The sequence below is a fragment of the Orcinus orca genome, chromosome 3, assembly GCF_937001465.1.
Source record: "Orcinus orca chromosome 3, mOrcOrc1.1, whole genome shotgun sequence".
Taxonomy (NCBI): domain Eukaryota; kingdom Metazoa; phylum Chordata; class Mammalia; order Artiodactyla; family Delphinidae; genus Orcinus; species Orcinus orca.
Genome location: NC_064561.1, coordinates 109,547,729 through 109,568,555, shown reverse-complemented (window position 1 = coordinate 109,568,555; position 20,827 = coordinate 109,547,729). Strand labels below are relative to the sequence as shown.

Genomic DNA, 20,827 nt, shown 5'->3' with positions numbered 1-20,827 from the left:
ACAGGAAGGCAGCCAATAAACTCAAACTTATACAATATATTTGGTTTTAAAGTATTATAGACGCTTATACCCCTTAACACTAAATAGTTTTGATAACAAGCATCTAGGCCAGTGTTTAAAATCCAACAAGAACTATGCCCTGTCACCTGCTGATTAATGGAGCACTACAATCCTGTCATAGAGCAGGAGAATTCTGCCCTGGGTTGTCAGCATTTGAAGGTCTTATTCTACTACAGTATTGATGAATGTAGACTAGGGTTGTAACAGGCATGATAAAAATATTATCTGCATCCCGAATTAGGCCATTGTTTTAATTCTTATTTTCATCAGAGCTCTAGGTCAAGCAATCCTTCTCTTCTGCCCTGTTAGTTCAAATAGTCTGTCAGGAGGCTACTGGGAAAAGGGACCAAAAAAAAGAACAAAGCAAAAGCAACTTTAGGTTTCAAGTCCTTTGGAATAAAGATGATCTTTTTAATGTGACTATGAAACATGCAGCTGAAACAATGGCATTATCTGACATTAAAAAATGTGTGGTGTTTATCACACTGACTTTATTCCAAACATCCTGACTTTAACAAATTCATTTTAAATTCAGGAATGTGCTTAGGGTTATAAAACAGCAAATTTACCTCATGCCACTTAAAATAGGAGCTCAAAGCCCTATTTACAATCAATTTTAAACTATTTTATAGTTTACCTGATAAATTAGATAAATTCATAAAGATTGCAAGGTGTTTTGTGAGTGTGTGTATTGGGAGATGGGGGAAGCCAGGGAGGGGAAGACTGTAAGAAACACGGGGTTTCTCGAGGCTGCCGGAGACACAGCCGAACAGATGCTCCCTCTGCCCACAGTGAACCGACCGGGGCAAAAGTCAAAGTTTACAGACCAAACATATGAATCCGTTTGACAAATAGAAAGAAGGTAAAATAACTTTTCCCAAGTCAATTTGCACAAACAAGAACAAGGCCTTTTGCTTCCTAGCCAAAGAAGCTTAGGAGTAAATACTCAAACACAAAGCACTTTTTTTCTAACTTGTGTAAAAACAACTCTACAAATTTTAATTAAATTTACTATTTAATTTCCACATACCTGATCAAGCATGTTTTCGCTAAACACCTTGTACACATGGAAAGGGTTAAAGGCAGAGGGCTGATCTTCCACACTCCTCAAGGTCATCTTTAAAGGTTGAATGCGAAATGGCTTTTCCTCTGAACCATTCATAGAAAACAGCTGTTCTTTTAAATGCTCCTTCAAGGGAAAAAAATTACAAGTCGTGATGGTAGGAAGCATATATTCTCTTTAAGAATAAACTGGTCAATATCCAAACCTACCCTTTCAGCACATTTGCTACATTACACAGTATTATTTGCCTCAGGACAGAATACATTTTCAGAAGAAACATAGCAGAGTACATACCCATCAGGATTACAATAAACCCATCAAAAACAGGTTCACTTAATATATAGGATAGATTAGAAAGCCATTTAACAAATTCTCACATAATGAATGTATGCTTGATATATCAGAATCTTTTTAATAGGCATTGTCTTGTCATTTCTTCACATGTTAACATGTCTGGTTACCAAAACTTAACTCGGGTGCATGACTATTCACAGTACATGACTGTTCATTCATTCATTAAGTGTAGTTGCTACCTACTCCGTGCTCAGCAGAGAACTAAGTACTCTGATAGTTCCCTGCAAGCAGTCTCCCTCTATGTAGAATAATTATAATGCAAGCTCCTAAACTCTAGTTTCACACTGTGGACTGAAAAATATCAAGGTTCAATAGAAGCTCAAAGTATGTAATTTTAATTCTACCCCCAAATGCCAGTGACAACCTGGGGAGGAAAAGAAAAAGTCAATCTACTGCATTATACCTCATTTTCCATCCATAAATAAAAAGGTGAATAACCATAATCTACTTCATAAGACTCCTTCTGGAAAACGATACATTTAAATGACTAAAAGTTTCCCTCAAACTATCAAATACTTAATAAGTCACTTAATAAATAATATAACAGAAATGTCCTCCTGATTTTTAGTGTGTCACAATATAATGTTTTCTTCAAGGTTAGGGTTAGGACTTAGGGTCAGAAAGTTAGAGCTGAAAATGACTTCAGAGGTCATCTTGAAAACCCTTACTACTCAAAGTCCGGTGTGTGGGTCAGCCAAATGAGCCTCACCCAGGAGCGTGTTAGAAAAGCAGAATCTCAGGCCCAACCAAATGAGAATCTGCCTGTTCACAAGCTTTCCCAGGAGATGAGTAGGCACGTGAAAGTCTGAGAAACTCTAGCCCACACTACATTCAGTGGTTGGCTCTGAAAGGTCAGATGACAAACTTGAGGTCACACACGGGAGCTTGGAAGCGTCAGTAAGAAGCCAGACCTCTGGTCTCAGGTCACTGTGTTTTCCCTGTGCCTCTGTAACTTCATGAATAGAGAACCCCTGCTGTACTCACTGTAGAAGGCAAATTTCAGATCCTAAAACCCTCCATCTCGCAATAAAAAACACAGCTTGACATTTCTTAAACCTGCTCATTGTGGACCATATCTTTTTTAGAATGATTAATTCTGTAGCATCCGACAGACACACAGACACACACGGACTCTTATTAAATATTATTAGATAACAATAAAGCCATCAGAAAAGTATATTAGATTTAGATTTTTGAACAGAAACAATTTTTCTCCATCATGATTTCTGAAAGTAAAAATTTAAAAAGGAATAAATTATTCCCCTTTCATTGAAAAACTGCTTTGTTTTGGCTAATAACAATCGTTCTCACTGTTTCCCCTTACGTGGCTATGTTTTGGCTTTTTTTGTTTCCACAATTCAGAAAAGAGAAAGTGCTCTGTTCTGTTGCAAGCTGTGAACACAACGGTGTTTTCTCCCTTGTGGATTTCTCTGACCTCTGTGCTATATTGACACTTGTCACTACCCCTTCTCAAAAGCCTCAGATTTTCGGTGGCATCACTTTAACCAGACGTACTGCTAATGTGGTCTTTCTTTAGAAGAAATACATTTTTCTCTGAACATCCTTTCCTGAACATATTCCCTGTGCTGTTACATCAGAGCTTATTCCTCTACCCATCGCTTCTCTGTTGCTCTCCACTGAAGAGATACACTGGCTTCATGAGCTCAACTACCATCCTAGTTGAAAGCCACCAAATCTAGTCACAGCCTCTTGTATCTGTGCTTCTGGCCAGCATCTTCAACCACCATTTGGACTTTTATGCTCGGACACCTTACCTTTATCTCAAACATTTAAAATCTCATCTTCTCTCAAAACTTCCCTGTCTCTCAATAGCACACCCATGCTTCCACTCACCCAGGCCTGTACGTGTAAATGCTCTGTATTTATGTTTTCGAACACAATTTAGCAGCACACCTGAAAGTGCTAAAGACATGACGCCACTCATCAAATGCACAAACGTCACGGTGCAATTTACCTACAGCATAACGATGCCTCACAGTATAAAAGCAGCCATAAGTATTATGCTAGTCACTCAGTCACCCTTGTGTTTTTTGTGTTTACTGCCTGCTTTGTCTAAGTACTCAAGGCAGAGGCCTTGCTACTTTCGTTGATTCTATCCTCACCTTACATTATGCCTCTAACCTTGCAGCCTGCATTTCACACAGCACAATAAACCACCAAGCACTTAGCTTGCTTTCCCATCTGATAGATGTTGCCATAACAGTAAGTATATTCAGTTGCAGAGAAAGAAAAATCGTAACTTTGAATCAAAATGTGGTGATACTCCCGCAAAGAGTCTTACGTACATCAGCTCTCATAGCACACCTGTTCAGAAATGCTTCCTCAGAGTTCCACGAGTTCTACGAGAAAACAGCCTTTGGATTTCCTGAATACAACAGGTGGCCGACGGCCAGTAAATATCCAACTTAATTTTTGTTGATTTTGCTTACTGGTGATTTACTGATCTTTCTTGTGTTATGGAACTTTGAAAGAAAAGACTCCTCTATCAGTCTGGCAATCTATACCAGCCATTGTTGTGCTCAGAATTATTGTAAATCAACTTTACTAAGGCTCTGAGGGTACTCTGACTACAACATCTGTTCCTCTGTAACCACCACAGTTACTTTGGCCAATCTTGGTGGCCAGGTTGACATGCCCATGAAGACCCTGACTCCGTAATGGAGGTCTTGCAGTTTGCCAAGGCCGCGACCTCCTGCTTGCCCGAGATGGAAACCTCAAACAAGCTGTGAGAGATCATTAGCAAGCATGAACAGGTTGTGTTACTTTGTAACAATTGCTACTGAGCTCCAGTCCCTTAAGAACAGGACCTTGACTCATAGCTACAAAGGCCTCCATCCTTCTCAGGTGATCATTGAAGTTGACTGGTTGATTACCTCTCTGCAGGCCAGAAAACAAGATTTACTTGAAGTAACTTTCAGATAGATAATAGTGGGGAGAACATTTATGTAACTGAGTTGTAAAATCCTGTGGTAGAGTTAATTCACTCCTTGGAAATGTATGGTTTTTAAGGCCTACCTCATGGAGATAAAACACTATATCTTAACATTATTCATATTATACAATTTTTATTATGCCAAAAAATACATTCATGTGTTTGCAAATATAAACATAATTCTAATTCACACTAGATGTCACATTCGAATCCAGATATGTATGATCAAATTAAAAACCTAAGTTAGCAGACTTGTATTGTTTCAGGTAATAACTGAGATACCTACTCTTTACATTTTTGCTAAAATAGCCAGATACATGCAAGGTCAGACGCTTAACCCAGCAGAGAGGTGAATAAGCATGACATTGGTTCTAATCAGTGTCCCTACATTAATGTACTTTCTTGGGTTAATCTAGTTGCTCCCAAATATGGTTCGATATTCTTCTGAAGTTTCTCATTATGTAAGGAATCTTCAACTTCACCAACATGAGTATGACGTCTACAGGAGAAGAGCTATATCTCTCTTCAGAAAATTCTTCATTTCACAAATACCAGATTTTAACATCAGCTTAATGGTCACGAATACACAATTCCCATACTACACCTCTAGTCTCTATAATTCCGAACTGAGTACATGAACCGTGTTATTGTTTAAACCGTATAAATAAAACCGACATTGCTTCGGTGAAGCTTCTGCTGTACAAATGCAGAACAGCCGGGGCTGAATAGATTCTATTAATAATGCAATATTGAGTTTGGTATTGACTTTAAGAAGTATTATCACCTCCTTGACTAACCCTTAGCTGCCAGCAGACGCTGCCTCAGGCCAGTACACACCTAATTGCTCGGTAAAAAGGCCGTTTCCCTACCTCATTGAGCCGCATGATGTGATAAATTTGCCTCAGGTACTCGCTGCCACCTGGTTTGTGGCAGATATCCAGGACCATCATGTTTATTTTCTGCTCAGTCAGTTCAAGAGCAATATCTCCTTCTTCTAAGGCTGTGCTTTCCTCTATTGTCATAAATGCACTAAATACAAAGAAAGCATGTAAGTATCAGTGGTGAAGAACTGTAAAGACGGAAAATAATCAAAGAGATTGAGTGTGGAGAGTCGATGTAAATCTCGGATTCAAAGCACCTATAAAGACTTTGCTCAAATAGGTAAGCCTTCCCAAAAGGCTGCAGCTCACATAAACAGCGCCTTAGAACTGAGCACCTGAAAGCATTTTTAAAAATTGAATCGTTTCCTTTAAAACATTTCTTTATTGCATTTATACTCCTATCTATAAAACATTTCCCCATTACCACAACTGTTGAAATTGCTATAATCATGGGATGAAAACAAAACATTTCTTTTTAAAAACATGTAAGAAATAATCTGTATTTTCTCTTTGAGGATAAAGAGTATCTTTGATGCCAGAAATAGCTTTGGTATTCTGTCTTTTGCAGATTCCTCTTTACACCTGTCTCAGAACACATTAAAGACTAAAGTGTCAAAAGGGGGAGCCTATTATGCTAAATATAGGCTGGGTGCTTCCTGCAGGAGTGCTGACCACTGGGTATTTTAAATTGGCCTTTTGACACTTGTTGCCTTCTAAAAATACATGCCCCCCCTCCTGTTCCTTCTAGGTGACAGATAACTTAGCAAAAGTCACTACCCTGCTTATCCTTCCCGGAAAAGGGTCTATTATAACCACACCAGGAATGTGCAAGTTATATGTGGGAAAGGTTTCTTTTATAAGAACTCATATGCTTATTATTGATTTTAAACATTATTACATAGTAATAATGGATAACATAATTTTTAAAAAATTCTCAAGCTGTACCAGTGTAAAATTAATCACGATATTCAACTTACATCATATATATTCCATACTAATTTTCTTTTTACAAGTGCTATTAGGATCACGTTAGTCTTTGCAGTCTATCTATCCTTAAGAAAACGCATGGGTTTCCACTGTTTCCCAGACTAAATGAAATTTACTGTGGTGTAATCAGCTATATACTGCAGTTCATTACTGAGATTTTGCCATGATTATAAAATTCATTCTGCTAAGAGTCAGTGCCGCTGACCTGAAGACTGAACCAAATGATACCCAGCTGCTGGACATTAACTGTTATATTGCTTCCACATGTAGCTTCAAAGCATCCTTCTCTTAAAAAAAACCAAAAAAAGAACTTTATTATCATATAAGCCTTGCTAAAAAATAAAGCAAATCCTACTCTTAAAGATATTTATTAGCTAGAGTAAATCTTTAAACAAACAAAAAAGACCTTTTTGCAATAAAAAAAGTTTGTAAATATCTTTTTGAAGCTGCATGCAGGCTGCAAGCGAAATTTCTTGTCAGGTTTTGTAGAGGCTGACATGGAAAAAGTTGAGGCCCTCTGACAAAAGAGTGTCTCAGTGTCAGCCCCTGAATTGTATCCTTTCCTGTCCATCACTGTGCAGGTGAAGCAAATGATTGGATTCAGTCAATGCTATGATTAATGAGTTCCTCTCTGGATTTGGGACTGCCTATCAATCATGTCATTAGGGAGAATGTGCCCTGAAAGAGGCAGACCTTAGCCAAGGAATAACTGCATTAATCTTAATCTGTATATGCACCCAGCCAGCCAAGTCAGGGTCACCATGATGAAAAACAATAATCTTCAACTCGACAAATTACTTTGCAAAGACAGACGTTTCTTTACTTTTTGGCCTGTGTGTTCTCCAGAATCTAAGTTGACTGTTTACAGCTTGAGTGTTACTACAAAGTGAAGGTTATTTTAATGAATAGTAATGTTTTCAGGTGGCATGCAAGACAAGCAATGCTTACAGCTGCCACCTTTCCACTGCAGTTATTTTCAGAGTTTCCATAAAATCAAAATTAAATCTGGGTGCAAGTGAAAGAAATCTAGCTAAATGATATTGTGTAGTTACAAGATAATCTTCATGAGGAATTAAGATTTCATTTATTTTAACAGAAGAACTATTTTAAGTGCTTACACTCTCATACTTGAAAAAAAAAATTATGGTAGAGCAAAGGCAACCCTCCACCTGTATACAGACATCATGGTTTAAAATACACTTTCCTCATGGTATAGATCTATGAACTAAATGATCATCAATCTGTGAGAAATGCGTAGAGACGGAAGTTCATGTGTATGTCAGATAATCAACTTGAAATCAAACTCGAGATGAAACATTCCTATAGCACCCAAATCCATAAGAGATTCCCTAAAGTGAGTTGAGAAGTCAAATTTAACTCTTTGTCAAATAAATGAAATAACTTTAAATCTGGATTTTTGTACATTGATATTATTTGAGAAATTGAGAAAGACATAGGTAGCACTGTGCTAATTACAAATTACATAATATGTATTCAGAAGCTTTGAGGGCTATAAAACCTTTTCAAAAATCAATAATTCTTTAGTTTGGATGCATGTTACAACAGATAGCTAATCAGCCAAATATTAGCTAGACAATTTCCTACTAAAGGAGATAACCAGATGTGTTAGTGCTGTTTATAAGAAACTTAGACGAAAATTAACTTTTAAGGAAAAATTTTTCTCATGGATTCCTGTAGCCCCAGGTATATTACAGACATTACTTTAAACTGATCTTATTGATAGAGGGGGTCCTAATTCAGCAGTATCATAAATTTAACTTTATAATCAGATCCACTATTTTTACTCTGCTTTTTTCTCTCCCTTTTACACCCACTGCTATGGATAATGACGTGGCCTTAATCTTTTAGTCTTTGAATTAAAGCCTGTAAATTGGTATCAAATGCAAATGTAAAGATTAAGGTCATTGTCAACGTTACTAAGCATTTTCCTGACTGCTATTATTCCTACACACAGGAAGCTCACAAGTAAATTTCTAGCAGTCGTATGACAAGAACAGGAAAATCATGATTACTTACATTTCTTACATTACTTACGTGACTACTTATATTAATTTGGATTAATATAAAGTCTTACAGATTAATATAAACCAGTGAAGAGTATTTGTTATCACACTACTAACCAGTGAGTGCAACATATTTTAATGGTTTATAAATAACAAATGCTCACTAGTTCTAAGCTCGATGTTAAGAACTTTACAAACGTTATTTAATTTTTCAAAACAACTCTACCAGCTTAGTATCATCACTAAAAATGAGGTTTTGAGAGATTCTGTAACTTGCACAAGATGGCCCACTTACAAGGGATTTGTATTTGTCCATCTGATTCCAGAGCCTGTGCTCTTTATCACTACCACGTACTAAAAGTAACAACTTTTAGTTGTTTCAGGCAGAAAGTTATAATAGTATCTTCTAGCAATATGAATATATTTTCAAAGAATGGGGGACCGTGTGTGTGAGAGTGTAGAAAAAGGAGGGGCTGGCTTAGTGAACTATAGACCACATGAACCGTAACTCCCTTATCAATATCATGCAATTCTATACTGAAGACTACTTTTAAGTAGTACTCTATGTACATATTTAAATTCATCAGGGACCCTTAAAAATCTTCGCAATACCACAAATCACTTAGCTCTTGGTGACAAACCTATGAGAAGGCTGACATTTTCATACAGAAACAGCTGGGTGTGTTTATAGCTTGAGTGTGATATGCCCCAGTTGCCTTCTGGGATTCTTACATTACCAGATGAAAAATGTGTACCTTTTTGACAATCAGGTACACAGAAAGCAATAAAGAGCCTTTTATATCCATTAATTCCTTCTTAATTTAATCTCCATGGCCAATCCATTTACAAAACGCTCCAGGCTATCCACTAGATACCTGTTTGCACACTGAAAAGGAGTGAAACCAAATTCTCCTGGGTTTAACTACCACCCTTTTAATCAGAAACCTTAAGATGGTGACTAAACAAGTATAATGTTCCCGTGTATCAATGGGGTTCAAATTCTAATAAGACAAGGAACATTAACAATCCAGTTTTTAATGGAATATTTATCTTTTTCTCTATTCATCAAAGTTCCCATGACGCTAGCAAAATGACCATTGCTGCCTATCCAACAATATTTGGTTGTGGTGGTTGTTTATTGGTGATTTTGCTTTTGTGAATGTATTTGATGAAATTCAGTGAAAGAAAAACATCACTTTACCATTCGGTGCTCAGTTTCCTTGCTTTCAACAATTGGCATTCAATCCAGTTGGGTTTTTGCTGCTCAATGCTCCGTATGACCTTTTGGGTCATTTGATTAGGGCTACTTGTCTGCTCTCCCATGATGCTTTCCAAACACACACAGATTAAACTGAGTTTCTCTTTACTCCATCTGTCAAGGGAGGCACCTGTTAAAAGTTCCACAGTGTTTCCATCCTCAAATATCCGACATATAATTACAATCAAGTTCCAGACAAGCAGGCCAGCTTTCTTTAATTCAACAAAGTTTTTTGACATTTTTCTCTCAGCCAGAAAAAAGAAGTATTTAACTGGGGGAGGCAAACATGCAATCACCGTAGGTAACTTGCTGATTACAATAGATACTGCCTGAGCAGCAAGCCTTGTGAAGCCTGGGGAAGAAAAGAAAGAAAAGGTATGATTAATATTAGCATTTGTGTTCCATCACTGTGTTGCTTTGAGTGTTGTGTGGGGATGTCTAATTTTTGCGGAGAAAATTGTTGAGAAGAGCAAGTTCCTGACATATTCCGACAGGACTCTACTGGGGTCCTCTGTAGTACTGCCAAAAATTCCCCAAATCCCAAACTTAATTTTTCCTCCCACAAATGAAAATTAGAAAATTCAGAATTATTACTTATATTTTTATCTACTAAGACCTCAGGTTTAAAGGGCCCAATGTCCTCCTAATTAGTAAATGCAAAGGTACTCCTGCCGGACCTCTCTGTGGCCTTTGGCACTTCCTTAAGCCTTTCTCCTCTTCCCCTGGAAACCATGACAGAATCATTCCAGCTCTTGTTGGGACTGGCTCCTCTTCTTTTAGTTCTTAGCCCAAATGTCACCTCCTCTGAGAGCCTCCCCCCACCATCCCATGTAAAGCAGTCCCTTCATGCCCTTCTCAGGCCAGCCCCCAGTCCCTCCCTATTATTAGACCCCATTTTATTGCCTTTATTATAGCACTTAGCATCAGTTAATAATAATCTCCTGGGCTTCCCTGGTGGCACAGGGGTTGAGAGTCCGCCTGCCGATGCGGGGGACGCGGGTTCGTGCCCCGGTCCGGGAAGATCCCACGTGCCGCGGAGCGGCTAGGCCTGTGAGCCATGGCCGCTGAGCCTGCGCGTCCGGAGCCTGTGCTCCGCGACGGGAGAGGCCACAGCAGTGAGAGGCCCGCGTAACGCAAAAAAAAAAAAAAAAAAAAAAAGAAAGAAAAAAAAATTATAATCTCCTTTATTTCTTCATTATCTGTCTCCATCCACTAGAATATAAGCTCCAGGAAGGCATTCCTGTAGCCCAAGCACTTAGGACCTCATCTATAACAGTTGTTCAGTAAGTATTTGTTGAATAAATGAGTCAACAAACTGGTTCATGTTTACCTCTATTATTCTGCTTCTTTGTGTCCCACGCTAGTTCCACTTTTACTAACACCTCTTAAATGTATTTGCTAAGTCCTTGGCCTGTTGACTGTAGATTCTACTCTCCCTTACTTGGTATTATTTCTCTGAAGGATTTACTGATCTTCCCTCTCTAGATCAGGGTTTCTCAACTTTGGCACTATTGACATTTGGGGCTGGAGAATTCTTTATTGTAAGGAGCCGACCTGTGCATTGTAGGATGTTTTAGTGGCATCTCTGTCCTACATTCACTAGATGCCAGTGGCATCCTCATCAATTGCGACAAACAAAAATGTCTCTAAAGCATTGCCAAATGTCCCCATCTTCCTAGTTGAGAACCACTCTTCTAGATGATTCTAGAATCTTCAGTCTTGGCCTTTCTCCAGGGTAACAGTCCTACGACTTCAGCTCCCCGATGGGCATTCCACTTCTCTGTCCTAGTCATCATTAACTCAAACCATAGCTAAAACCAAATTCATTGTTTTCCTACCTTGGCCCTCCTGACCCTCCCTCCCATCCTCTCTTCCTTCCTTCTCTTCTTCTGTCCTTCCTTCCTTTTCAATCTTGTAAACATTCCTATTGATCCTTCATCCCACACTGGGGACTGCACTGATATACCTTCCTACTCCCTCATCTGACACCCAATTTTGCCTCACTGTGACCATGGCTACTACCTATTCAAGCCCTCCCTCACAAGTGGTATCTGGACTATTGTAGGACTCTCATCTCCCTGCTCCAGACCATGCCCAGCTGTAAAGCCAGATTACCTAATTTCTCTGCTACAATTCTTTTAGCTTTTAACAGTTTTCCACTGTTACGAGATCAGTCTGCAGAGCATTGCTGACAAAACACTCCACAGTCCAGTCTCAGCCAGTTTCTATGAACCTTTATTTTATCCTCTTTGCTTTTAGCCTTCTGAATATCTCATTATTCTCACATAGGATGCCCTTCCTCTTCATGGGTCACTAATAATCTTCAATTCTTGGTTCAAAGTCCTTGCCTCCTATGAATTCGTTTGAACATATTATCCATATGACTATGTTGGTAATCAGGTCCCTAACGTGCCATGTTGCACTCTCTTTTGTATTATCATCTATTACTGTTTATGTTATATTCTTATTTTTTTAACAGCTTTATTGGAGTATAATTGCTTTACAATGGTATGTTAGTTTCTGCTTTATCACAAAGTGAATCAGCTATACATATACATATATCCCCATATCTCCTCCCTCTTGCCTCTCCCTCCCACCGTCCCTATTCCACCCTCTAGGTGGTCACAAAACACCGAGCTGATCTCTCTGTACTACGTGGCTGCTTCCCACTAGCTATCTATTTTACATTTGGTAGTATACATAAGCCCATGCCACTCTCTCACTTCGTCCCAGCTTACCCTTCCCCCTCCCCGTGTCCTCATATTCATGAGCTGTCTTTACAAGGAGACTAAAAGCTCCTCAAGAGCATGGAAGAAAATCTCCTCACTCCTTGAGTATCCCACAAAGTCAGACACAAGTGTTTTAATCCACTATGTACATAATTGAATTTGAACACTGGAACGGAGCGAGAAGTCTAAAGAGGATAGCTTTAAGTTCTTCAGAAAAACATTTTTTACTGTTTTTACTGAACAAAAATAATTTAACACTGTGAAAGATTTTTCAAGATATTTGTGACATTTAAAGAGGTCACTCTGCTCTATAAAAGTACAACGCTCTTGGAAGACATAGGTCTAGTCTAGTGACTCCTCAGAAATTCATGATAACTTAAGAATCATTTTCAAAATTAACTGGATCAGTCTCTATACATTTGTAAAAATTGGGTCCAAAATATATTTGAATGATCTCATAAGACTTTTGTATTAAATAAAATAATAAATATGAAAGCACCTAGTTCAATACTTGGTAAAAAATAGTTGCTCAGTAAATGTTTTCTTTTTATTCAAATAAATGTTTAGATGAGGCTTAAAATATAGATAAAGCAAATTAAGAAACCACTCTTCTCAGTGTTCTTAAAGTATCTTAAATGTTTTATTGTTTTTATGTGTTTGTGTCTCATATTCCCTAATCTGTTGTCAGGTATTTGACTTAAAAGATTATATCTTATATTCTGTTTATCCTAAAGAGGGCTTAACTGAACATAGTGAGTAAACATTTGACAACAATATAAGCAGATACCAGGTGAAGATTAGCAATTCTCTTCACAACTGTACTTCTACTGATATTTATAAAATCTGAGAATTGCAGGTACTGAAATCCCTAACTACTTTATTAAAGCTTAAGGCAAATTCCAATCAGAGCCTTTAGGCTGATGACAAATCCATTCTACTAATCACAGGGTCTCTGAGTCTATGGTGATGTTAACAACATACCAGGGAAGGATCTTTTAAAAATGCCACACACTCATTTTTCTGTCTTTATTTAAATAAGTTGACTTCTAACTCACATATATATAATATATTGTAAGAGCCATCCCAATTTCAGAGCTGATAAAGTGTGAAAAAATGTATGTCTCAGAATGAATGCAATGTGAGAGGTATATTTATATATTTATCATTTCTTCTTTCCTATGCATGGACTACTGATTGTAATAATATATTTGGGTGATTATAAAACATACAGAAAGGAAATTTACAATGAAATAGGTAAAGACAAATAATGTATTAAAATTAACTTTAAAAATGTTTTTTATTAGTGGTATAAAATGTCAATAATACATTATTGAGTGAGGATAATGTGATTTAATATGCTTTATTATTTTAAAAATCTGGACTTTAACAGTTCATGATACATTGATTCAAATGTCAGGTTATAAATTTAGTTTGTTTCAATACTTGATTTTAATGGACGTCATAGGTGAAAAAGCCATGACATGGACTATATACGTAGACCCACATGGAACTTGTGAAATCATGGCACTCGTTTTTCAATCTCAACCACCAAATAGGCAAAGGTTGTTGTTGAAATTTGAATAATAAATATTCATCATCATTATGTTAATCAGTTGTTCTTGCAAATAAACTGAAATATATTTCATTTTCGTATTTTTAAGAAGTGTTCAAAAATAACCAAAACTCTTATTTGGAATATTTGAACCATGTTAAAAAATTCTAAGTTCTTAAGTGTGCAGCTATGCCATTTTTATGGGTGATACTGGTTTTTATAAAACGAATATTTCTGGTTTTTATAAAATAAAATATCTCAAGAACTTCTGATAACACTCTGTGTATTTCTGCCATCAGTTTCTTTCTCAACAATCCACATGTGAATGGTGCCTTGAATACATTTTCCTTGTGGTGTTACCTCTGTTTCCGCTCCAGAATCCACTGTTTTAGTTAAAACAATTACTCCAGAGTTTCCCCATAAAGTATTCTTTTTATTTAAAAAGTTATTTACTGGTAAGAAAATATATTTTATGGTATATCTTTCCTTTAATTGTTGTCGAAGAAACAAAACAACTAGTTGTGTATTTGCTCTTAGGGAGCAAATTCTTTGTGTATTTGCTTCGGGAGCAAATACCTAAGCTGAGCTATATCAGAAACATCTGAACTTCCATTTAGTTCTTTGGTAAATCTCTTACACTGTATAATTTATTGTACTATTTACTTCTTCAAATCTTCAGTGTTTTCTATGTATTTGCTGACAAAAAACAAAGAAATACATTTTAGTTTGTCACCATAGTGTTTTCCATGTTCCGTTATTTTCACTGTGTCAGGAAGGACAATTTTTTTCTTTAAGCTAGTGACTATTTGTCTTTTATTAAGTTAGAATCCTCAAAAAAATAAAAAGGCCTCTAAACACTTCATTATTTAGATGAATTGTGCAAAGTACTGAATTAAATATCAATTGACTTAAAACATTGCTGAAAATGATTACTGAGGTTTATCTTCATGTTTTGGATGCTTAGTCTTGAAATCTCTGGCTAATCAAGAGGACTTCAAACTAGCTCTAGCTAGATATCCCTAACTATCTCAAGGCACAATACTCATTTAGGAGGGATTCGTGTTTAACAACAATGTATGGGAAGCCATGGTTCAAATGGTTTTCCCACACATTTCCCATTTTTATTTTTTTATTTTATTTTATTTTTGGCCAAATCTGATCAGACTATCAATGTTCTACCTTATAATATGGCTGAGAAAGAGCTCATGTTAGAAATATTCCTAAGTGTGAGCTTTTTTACTTTGTCATTGTTTGCTCTCCCTTGGATTCCCAGTAATAGTTTTTTTTTTTTTTTTTTTTTTTAAACATCTTTATTGGAGCATAATTGCTTTACAATGGTATGTTAGTTTCAGCTTCACAACAAAATGAATCAGTTATATATATACATATGTTCCCATATCTCTTCCTGCTTGCGTCACCCTCCCTCCCACCCTCCCTATCCCACCCCTCCAGGCGGTCACAAAGCACCGAGCTGATCTCCCAGTAATAGTTTTAAACCGCAGTTGATTTGTTGATTTACAGGAATATGTTAAAGCCACTTGTGTGTTTTGTGAGGATTAATTTTGTTAAAACTAAATTATGAAATACAAAGGACAACCTTAATTGATTACTGAACGCTGAAAGCTAATGAAGGAGTAAGGTTACCCTGTTCATGCCCTTCCCAACAATACTGTCCCCAGCACACGACTGGCTCACTCACAGACCAAGGGAGAGTTCCAGTGACACCCCATACGAAATTTCAGTAGTTTTACTTTCTTTCTTCTCAACCCCTGTACAACCCCTGAGGTGTTTGCACCCATTTGTAAACATTTATACTAGTCTTCAAGCACCAAGAGGGGATATCTTATTTACAGTTTATTCCTGGACCAACCCCAGTACCTGGTATTTAGTAGTAACTGACTTAGTAGGTATCTATTGAATGAATAAGTGACTTAGTGTCTGACGTACATATTATCTATCTTATACACTGTAGTGAAAATAAAGGTTGAGCACTGTCAGTTTAAAAGAGGATAGGAATGAAGAACAATGGTATTCTCCTATTGTCACATCCACCTGGAATGCACAAAATGCTTTCTAAGGTCACTTTCCTCCACCACTTTCTTTTATATATTTATGTGATCTGGCACTCCTTCATGGCTGTCTAAGTGTTGTACTTCTACTCTTAGTGATAATTTTATGAAAAAATATTATTTAGTAAGGAAAACCACAAGAACTAGTATCTACAAAGTAAGCATTTTTTGGAACCAGAGGCTCTTTGAAACGTTATGGAAGAGTTCCAAAATGCTTGTAGGAAAAAAAAAAAAATTGTTCATGAACAGACCAACTTGAAAGCCGCAAGCAAAACAGTGCTACTCATATGACATGATACATAAACTATAGATCATGCTTCCTATATTGCTCAAAATCTATGAAATATCTCAAAGCTAGAAAGGAGAGGTGGCAACAACTCAGGTGAGGAAGAACTTAAGTAATGAAAATCTGACATTTTCCAATTTCAATTAAATGGCTTTACTAGATTCAAAGGCAGTTTAATAGGGCTTGGACAGAATTAAAGCATTACTATGAAAGGTCACTGATGGATAATTGATTTGAGTCTCTATATAAGGTTGCTGGATAAGAGCCACATTATTTAGGATCTCCATGGAGAAGAATGAAAGAAAGCCTACTTTCCTCAATTGACTTTAGCAGGTTCAGCTGGAATATTTTACTGTTGAAAGTTTCCTTACAGTTAGTGAAAAAAAATTCATCTTTAAAGATGAAAATAAAAGGGAAAAGTTTTATTTTAAAAATCCTAAAGAAGATTCATGAATACAAACAGATAAGATACATTCAAAGGAATCTTGTGAAATTCTTGAAAAGTAAAAACATCTAGGTAGGAAGAAACCATTTAAGAAGAAAGTACTTGATTAATAAAATAAATGAATAATACAGGTAACTGATAATCCTTAAATACACTTGATAGATGCATTGCCCTGAAGAGGAACAATGCACTGAATCCAGAACCATAGATATTGGGGGGAAAATACCCTGTCAGAAAAATGTGTAGCTACTAAATGGGGTGCTATTTTTGACCTAAAAGCTACATATGTAGGTGTATTAACAAGAGGAAAGAAAGTAATAATTGGTAGTTGTGGAGGAAAAACTTCAAAAAAAGAATAATTAAACTGAATATCAAAGCAACCTTCCTGAGAGGATGAACTTTAGATTACTCAATAGATTTAAGGGAAATTAGTCAAACTCATGTGACTAATCTGTGAATACTAACATGAACACAAAATAGCACAAAAAATTTTGAACTGGTAGTTAAATAAAGAAGATAACCATTTGAGTCATTTTCATCTCTAGGTTTTCTTTTTTTTTGATCACATGGCTCACAGTAACAAAAATTAGAAATCCAAAATATACATGGTAGAAAGGAGACTAATACAGTTTACACATTTTATAATTTTTAGAATTTTACTTGTTCTCATAACCTAGAAAATGTGCTTCCTCAGGGATGTGTTCTTAAAGAAAAACAAATGTACCTTTGCTTGATTCTTTCCTTTTGGTTTCTTTTGGAGTATAATTCCATTCTCTTGGAATGCTCTCACGCAGACATTCAAGAACACTGTGCTTGTTTAGGCTTGTCTCACAGTTTCTCCAAGAGCTCAGCACAGATATTATCTGCTGCACAATGTCCTTGACGGCGTCAGTCAGTGCCAGTCTCAGGCATCGGATGACCTCTACCTCAGACTCCATGCACGTTGAGACTTTAAAATCAGACAGCATATTACAGTTAGCAGAATCTGGAAATATTCTGTGCCCTGTTCAGCTGGGAATTCAGCTTCTCAATAATCTAGTTTAAAGCTAGAGGAAAAGAAGGCTGCTTTTAGCCTAGAAATCATGTAATTGATAAACAGTCCATAGACATTTGAAAAAAATAAGTTACTGCTTGGTAATAAAGGGAATGGTAGTTAAAATAACAGTGAATACCAGCATTTGCTGGTACTTTGGGGACTCTACTGGTGGATATATAAATTGTATGACCTTCTTAGATGACAGCTTGACAATAATAGTAAAAGCTTTAACACTTTGCTTACCTTTTAACACATTTATTCCTTCTCTGGAACTTTATCCTAAGAAATTAATTATGATTATATAAATAATATACAGAAAAATTGGGAAATAATACAAATGTCCAATAACTGGGGATTTGTTTAATTAGCTTAGGTATATCCATCTTCACAGTAAAGCCACTTATTGATTAGTTAAAAAAAAAAAAAAAAGCAGGTTAACAATGAGATATCACCTCACACCAGTCAGAATGGCCATCATCAACAAATCTAGAAACAATAAATGCTGGAGAAGGTGTGGAGAAAAGGGACCCCTCCTGCACTGTTGATGGGAATATAAATTGATACAGCCACTATGGAGAACAGTATGGAGGTTCCTTAAAAAACTAAAAATAGAACTACCACACAACTCAGCAATCCTACTACTGGGCATGTACTGTGAGAAAACCATAATTCAAATATACACATGTACCCCAATGTTCATTGCAGCACCACTTACAATAGCCAGGATATGGAAGCAACCTAAATGTCCATTAACAAATGAATGGATAAAGAAGATGTGACACATATATACAATGGAATATTACTCAGCCATAAAAAGGAACAAAATTGAGTTATTTGTAATGAGGTGGATGGACCTAGAGTCTGTCATACAGAGTGAACTAAGTCAGAAAGAGAAAATAAAATACCATATGCTAACACACATATATGGAATCTAAAAAAAAAGCTACCGATGAACCTAGTGGCAGGGCAGGAATAAAGATGCACACATAGAGAATGGACTTGAGGACACAGGAGGGGGAAGGGGAAGCTGGGACGAAATAAGAGAGTAGCACTGACATATATACACTACCAAATGTAAAATGGATGGCTAGTGGGAAGCTGCTGCATAGCACAGGGAGATGAGCTTGATGCTTTGTGATCACCTAGAGGGGTGGGATAGGGAGGGTGGGAGGGCAGCTCAAGAGCGAGGGGATATGGCAATATATGTATATTTATAGCTGATTCACTTTGTTGTACAGCAGAAACTAACACAACATTGTAATGCAATTATACTACAAAAAAGATATTAAAAAACAAAAAAAGTGGGATGAATCTAAAGTAAAAACATTAAAATAAAAAGCTCACCCTTAAAAAAAAAGAGCAGGTTAGAAAAGAGTATGAGATACCGGTCCGGGAGGATCCCACATGCCGCGGAGTGGCTGGGCCCGTGAGCCGTGGCCGCTGAGCCTGTGCGTCCGGAGCCTGTGCTCCGCAACGGGAGAGGCCACGACAGTGAGAGGCCCCCGTACCGCAAAAAACAAAAACAAAAACATATCTACATACATATATAAAAGAATTAAAAGATGTACTCTAAAAGGTTAATAGTGATTATCAATGACTAATGAGATTTCAGGTGATTGTCCTCTTCCCTTCCTTCTTTTACTTTTTCTCCCTCCCTCCCTCCTTTCTTTCTCCCTTTCTTCCTTCCCTTCTTTCCAATAATAAGTATTACCTGCAATGATTATGTATTACTTGTGTGATAAATGCAATAAAAGTTTTTGTTTGTGTTTTTAAAATGACTGGGAAGTCCAGGGACCATCACTTGAATCAATAGAGAAGAGCACCTATATGATATTTTTGCCCTCAAATTTCAAGGTGATATTTCTCAAATGACAACCCATTGTTAAAACCACCATAGTGCTGAAACTAAGAGCTGGTTTTTTGAAAATATTAACAAAATTGACAAACCTTTAGCCAGACTCATCAAGAAAAAAAGAGAGAGGGTCCAAATCAAAAAAATCAGAAATGAAAAAGAAGTTATGTCTGACACCACAGAAATACAAAAGATCATAAGAGACTACAACTATATGCCAATAAAATGGACAACCTAGAAGAAATGAACAAATTACTAGATATGTACAATATCCCAAGACTGAACCAGGAAGAAATAGAATATATGAACAGACCAATTACCAGTAATGATACTGAATCAGTAATATAAAAAAACTCCCAACAAACTAAAGTCCAGGAATAGATGGCTTCACAGGTGAATTCTACCAGATATTTATCCTTCTCAAACTATTCCAAAAAATTCTAGAGGAGGGAAAACTTCCAAACTCATTCTACAAGGCCAGCATCACCATGATACCAAAACTAGACAAAGATATCACAAAAAAAGAAAATTACAGGCCAATATCACTGATGGACATAGATGCAAAAACCCTGAACAAAATGTTAGCAAACTGAATCCAACAATACATTAAAAGGATCATATACCATATCAAGTGGGATTTATCCCAGGGATGCAAGAATTTTTCAATATCTGCAAATCAATCAATGTGATATACCACATTAATAAATCAAAGAATAAAAACCATATGATCATCTTAAAAGATGCAGAAAAAGCTTTTGATAAAATTCACCATCCATTTATGATAAAAACTCTCCAGAAAGCAGGCACAGAGGGAACATACCTCAACATAATAAAAACCATGTATGACAAACCTAGAGCTAACATCATACTCAACGATTAAAAGCTGAAAGCACTTTCTCTAAGATCAGGAACAAGACAAGGATGCCCAAAGAGGTACAAACTACTATGTATAAGATAAATAAGGTACAAGGATATATTGTACAACACAGGGAAGATAGCCAATATTTTATAATAACCATAAATGGAATATAACCTTTAAAAACTGTGAATCACTATGTTGTACACCTGAACCTTGTATAATATTGTACATCAACTATACCTCAATTAAAAAAAAAAAAACATCATGGGGAAGAGGATCTTGGTGATATCAAATGTTGAGAGTTTTATTTTTTAGCATGACATAATCATCAGTTAGGTAAACTTGTTGCTCTTTATATGAATGGTAGACGGTGTAGCTGTCTGTCTTTTTAATGATGTTTCAAGACTTTAATTCATTGA

General features: G+C 36.6%; 1 protein-coding gene across 11 annotated transcripts in view; it reads right to left on the bottom strand.

Moving 5' to 3' along the window:
* Positions 1–20,827, bottom strand: part of KIAA0825 (KIAA0825 ortholog) — a 402,948-nt gene that overhangs the window by 199,270 nt on the left and 182,851 nt on the right. For 10 of the 11 annotated variants that reach the window (XM_033401054.2, XM_049708409.1, XM_049708410.1 and 7 more), the window contains 4 exons: positions 17,386–17,610; positions 9,524–9,932; positions 5,300–5,459; positions 1,091–1,249 (listed from right to left, as the gene is read on the bottom strand). In XM_033401054.2, coding sequence (XP_033256945.1) covers positions 1,091–1,249; positions 5,300–5,459; positions 9,524–9,932; positions 17,386–17,610 — 953 coding nt within the window. Of the gene's footprint in view, positions 1–1,090; positions 1,250–5,299; positions 5,460–9,523; positions 9,933–17,385; positions 17,611–20,827 lie in introns of those variants that run through there. The other variant, XM_049708413.1, reaches the window with a different exon arrangement.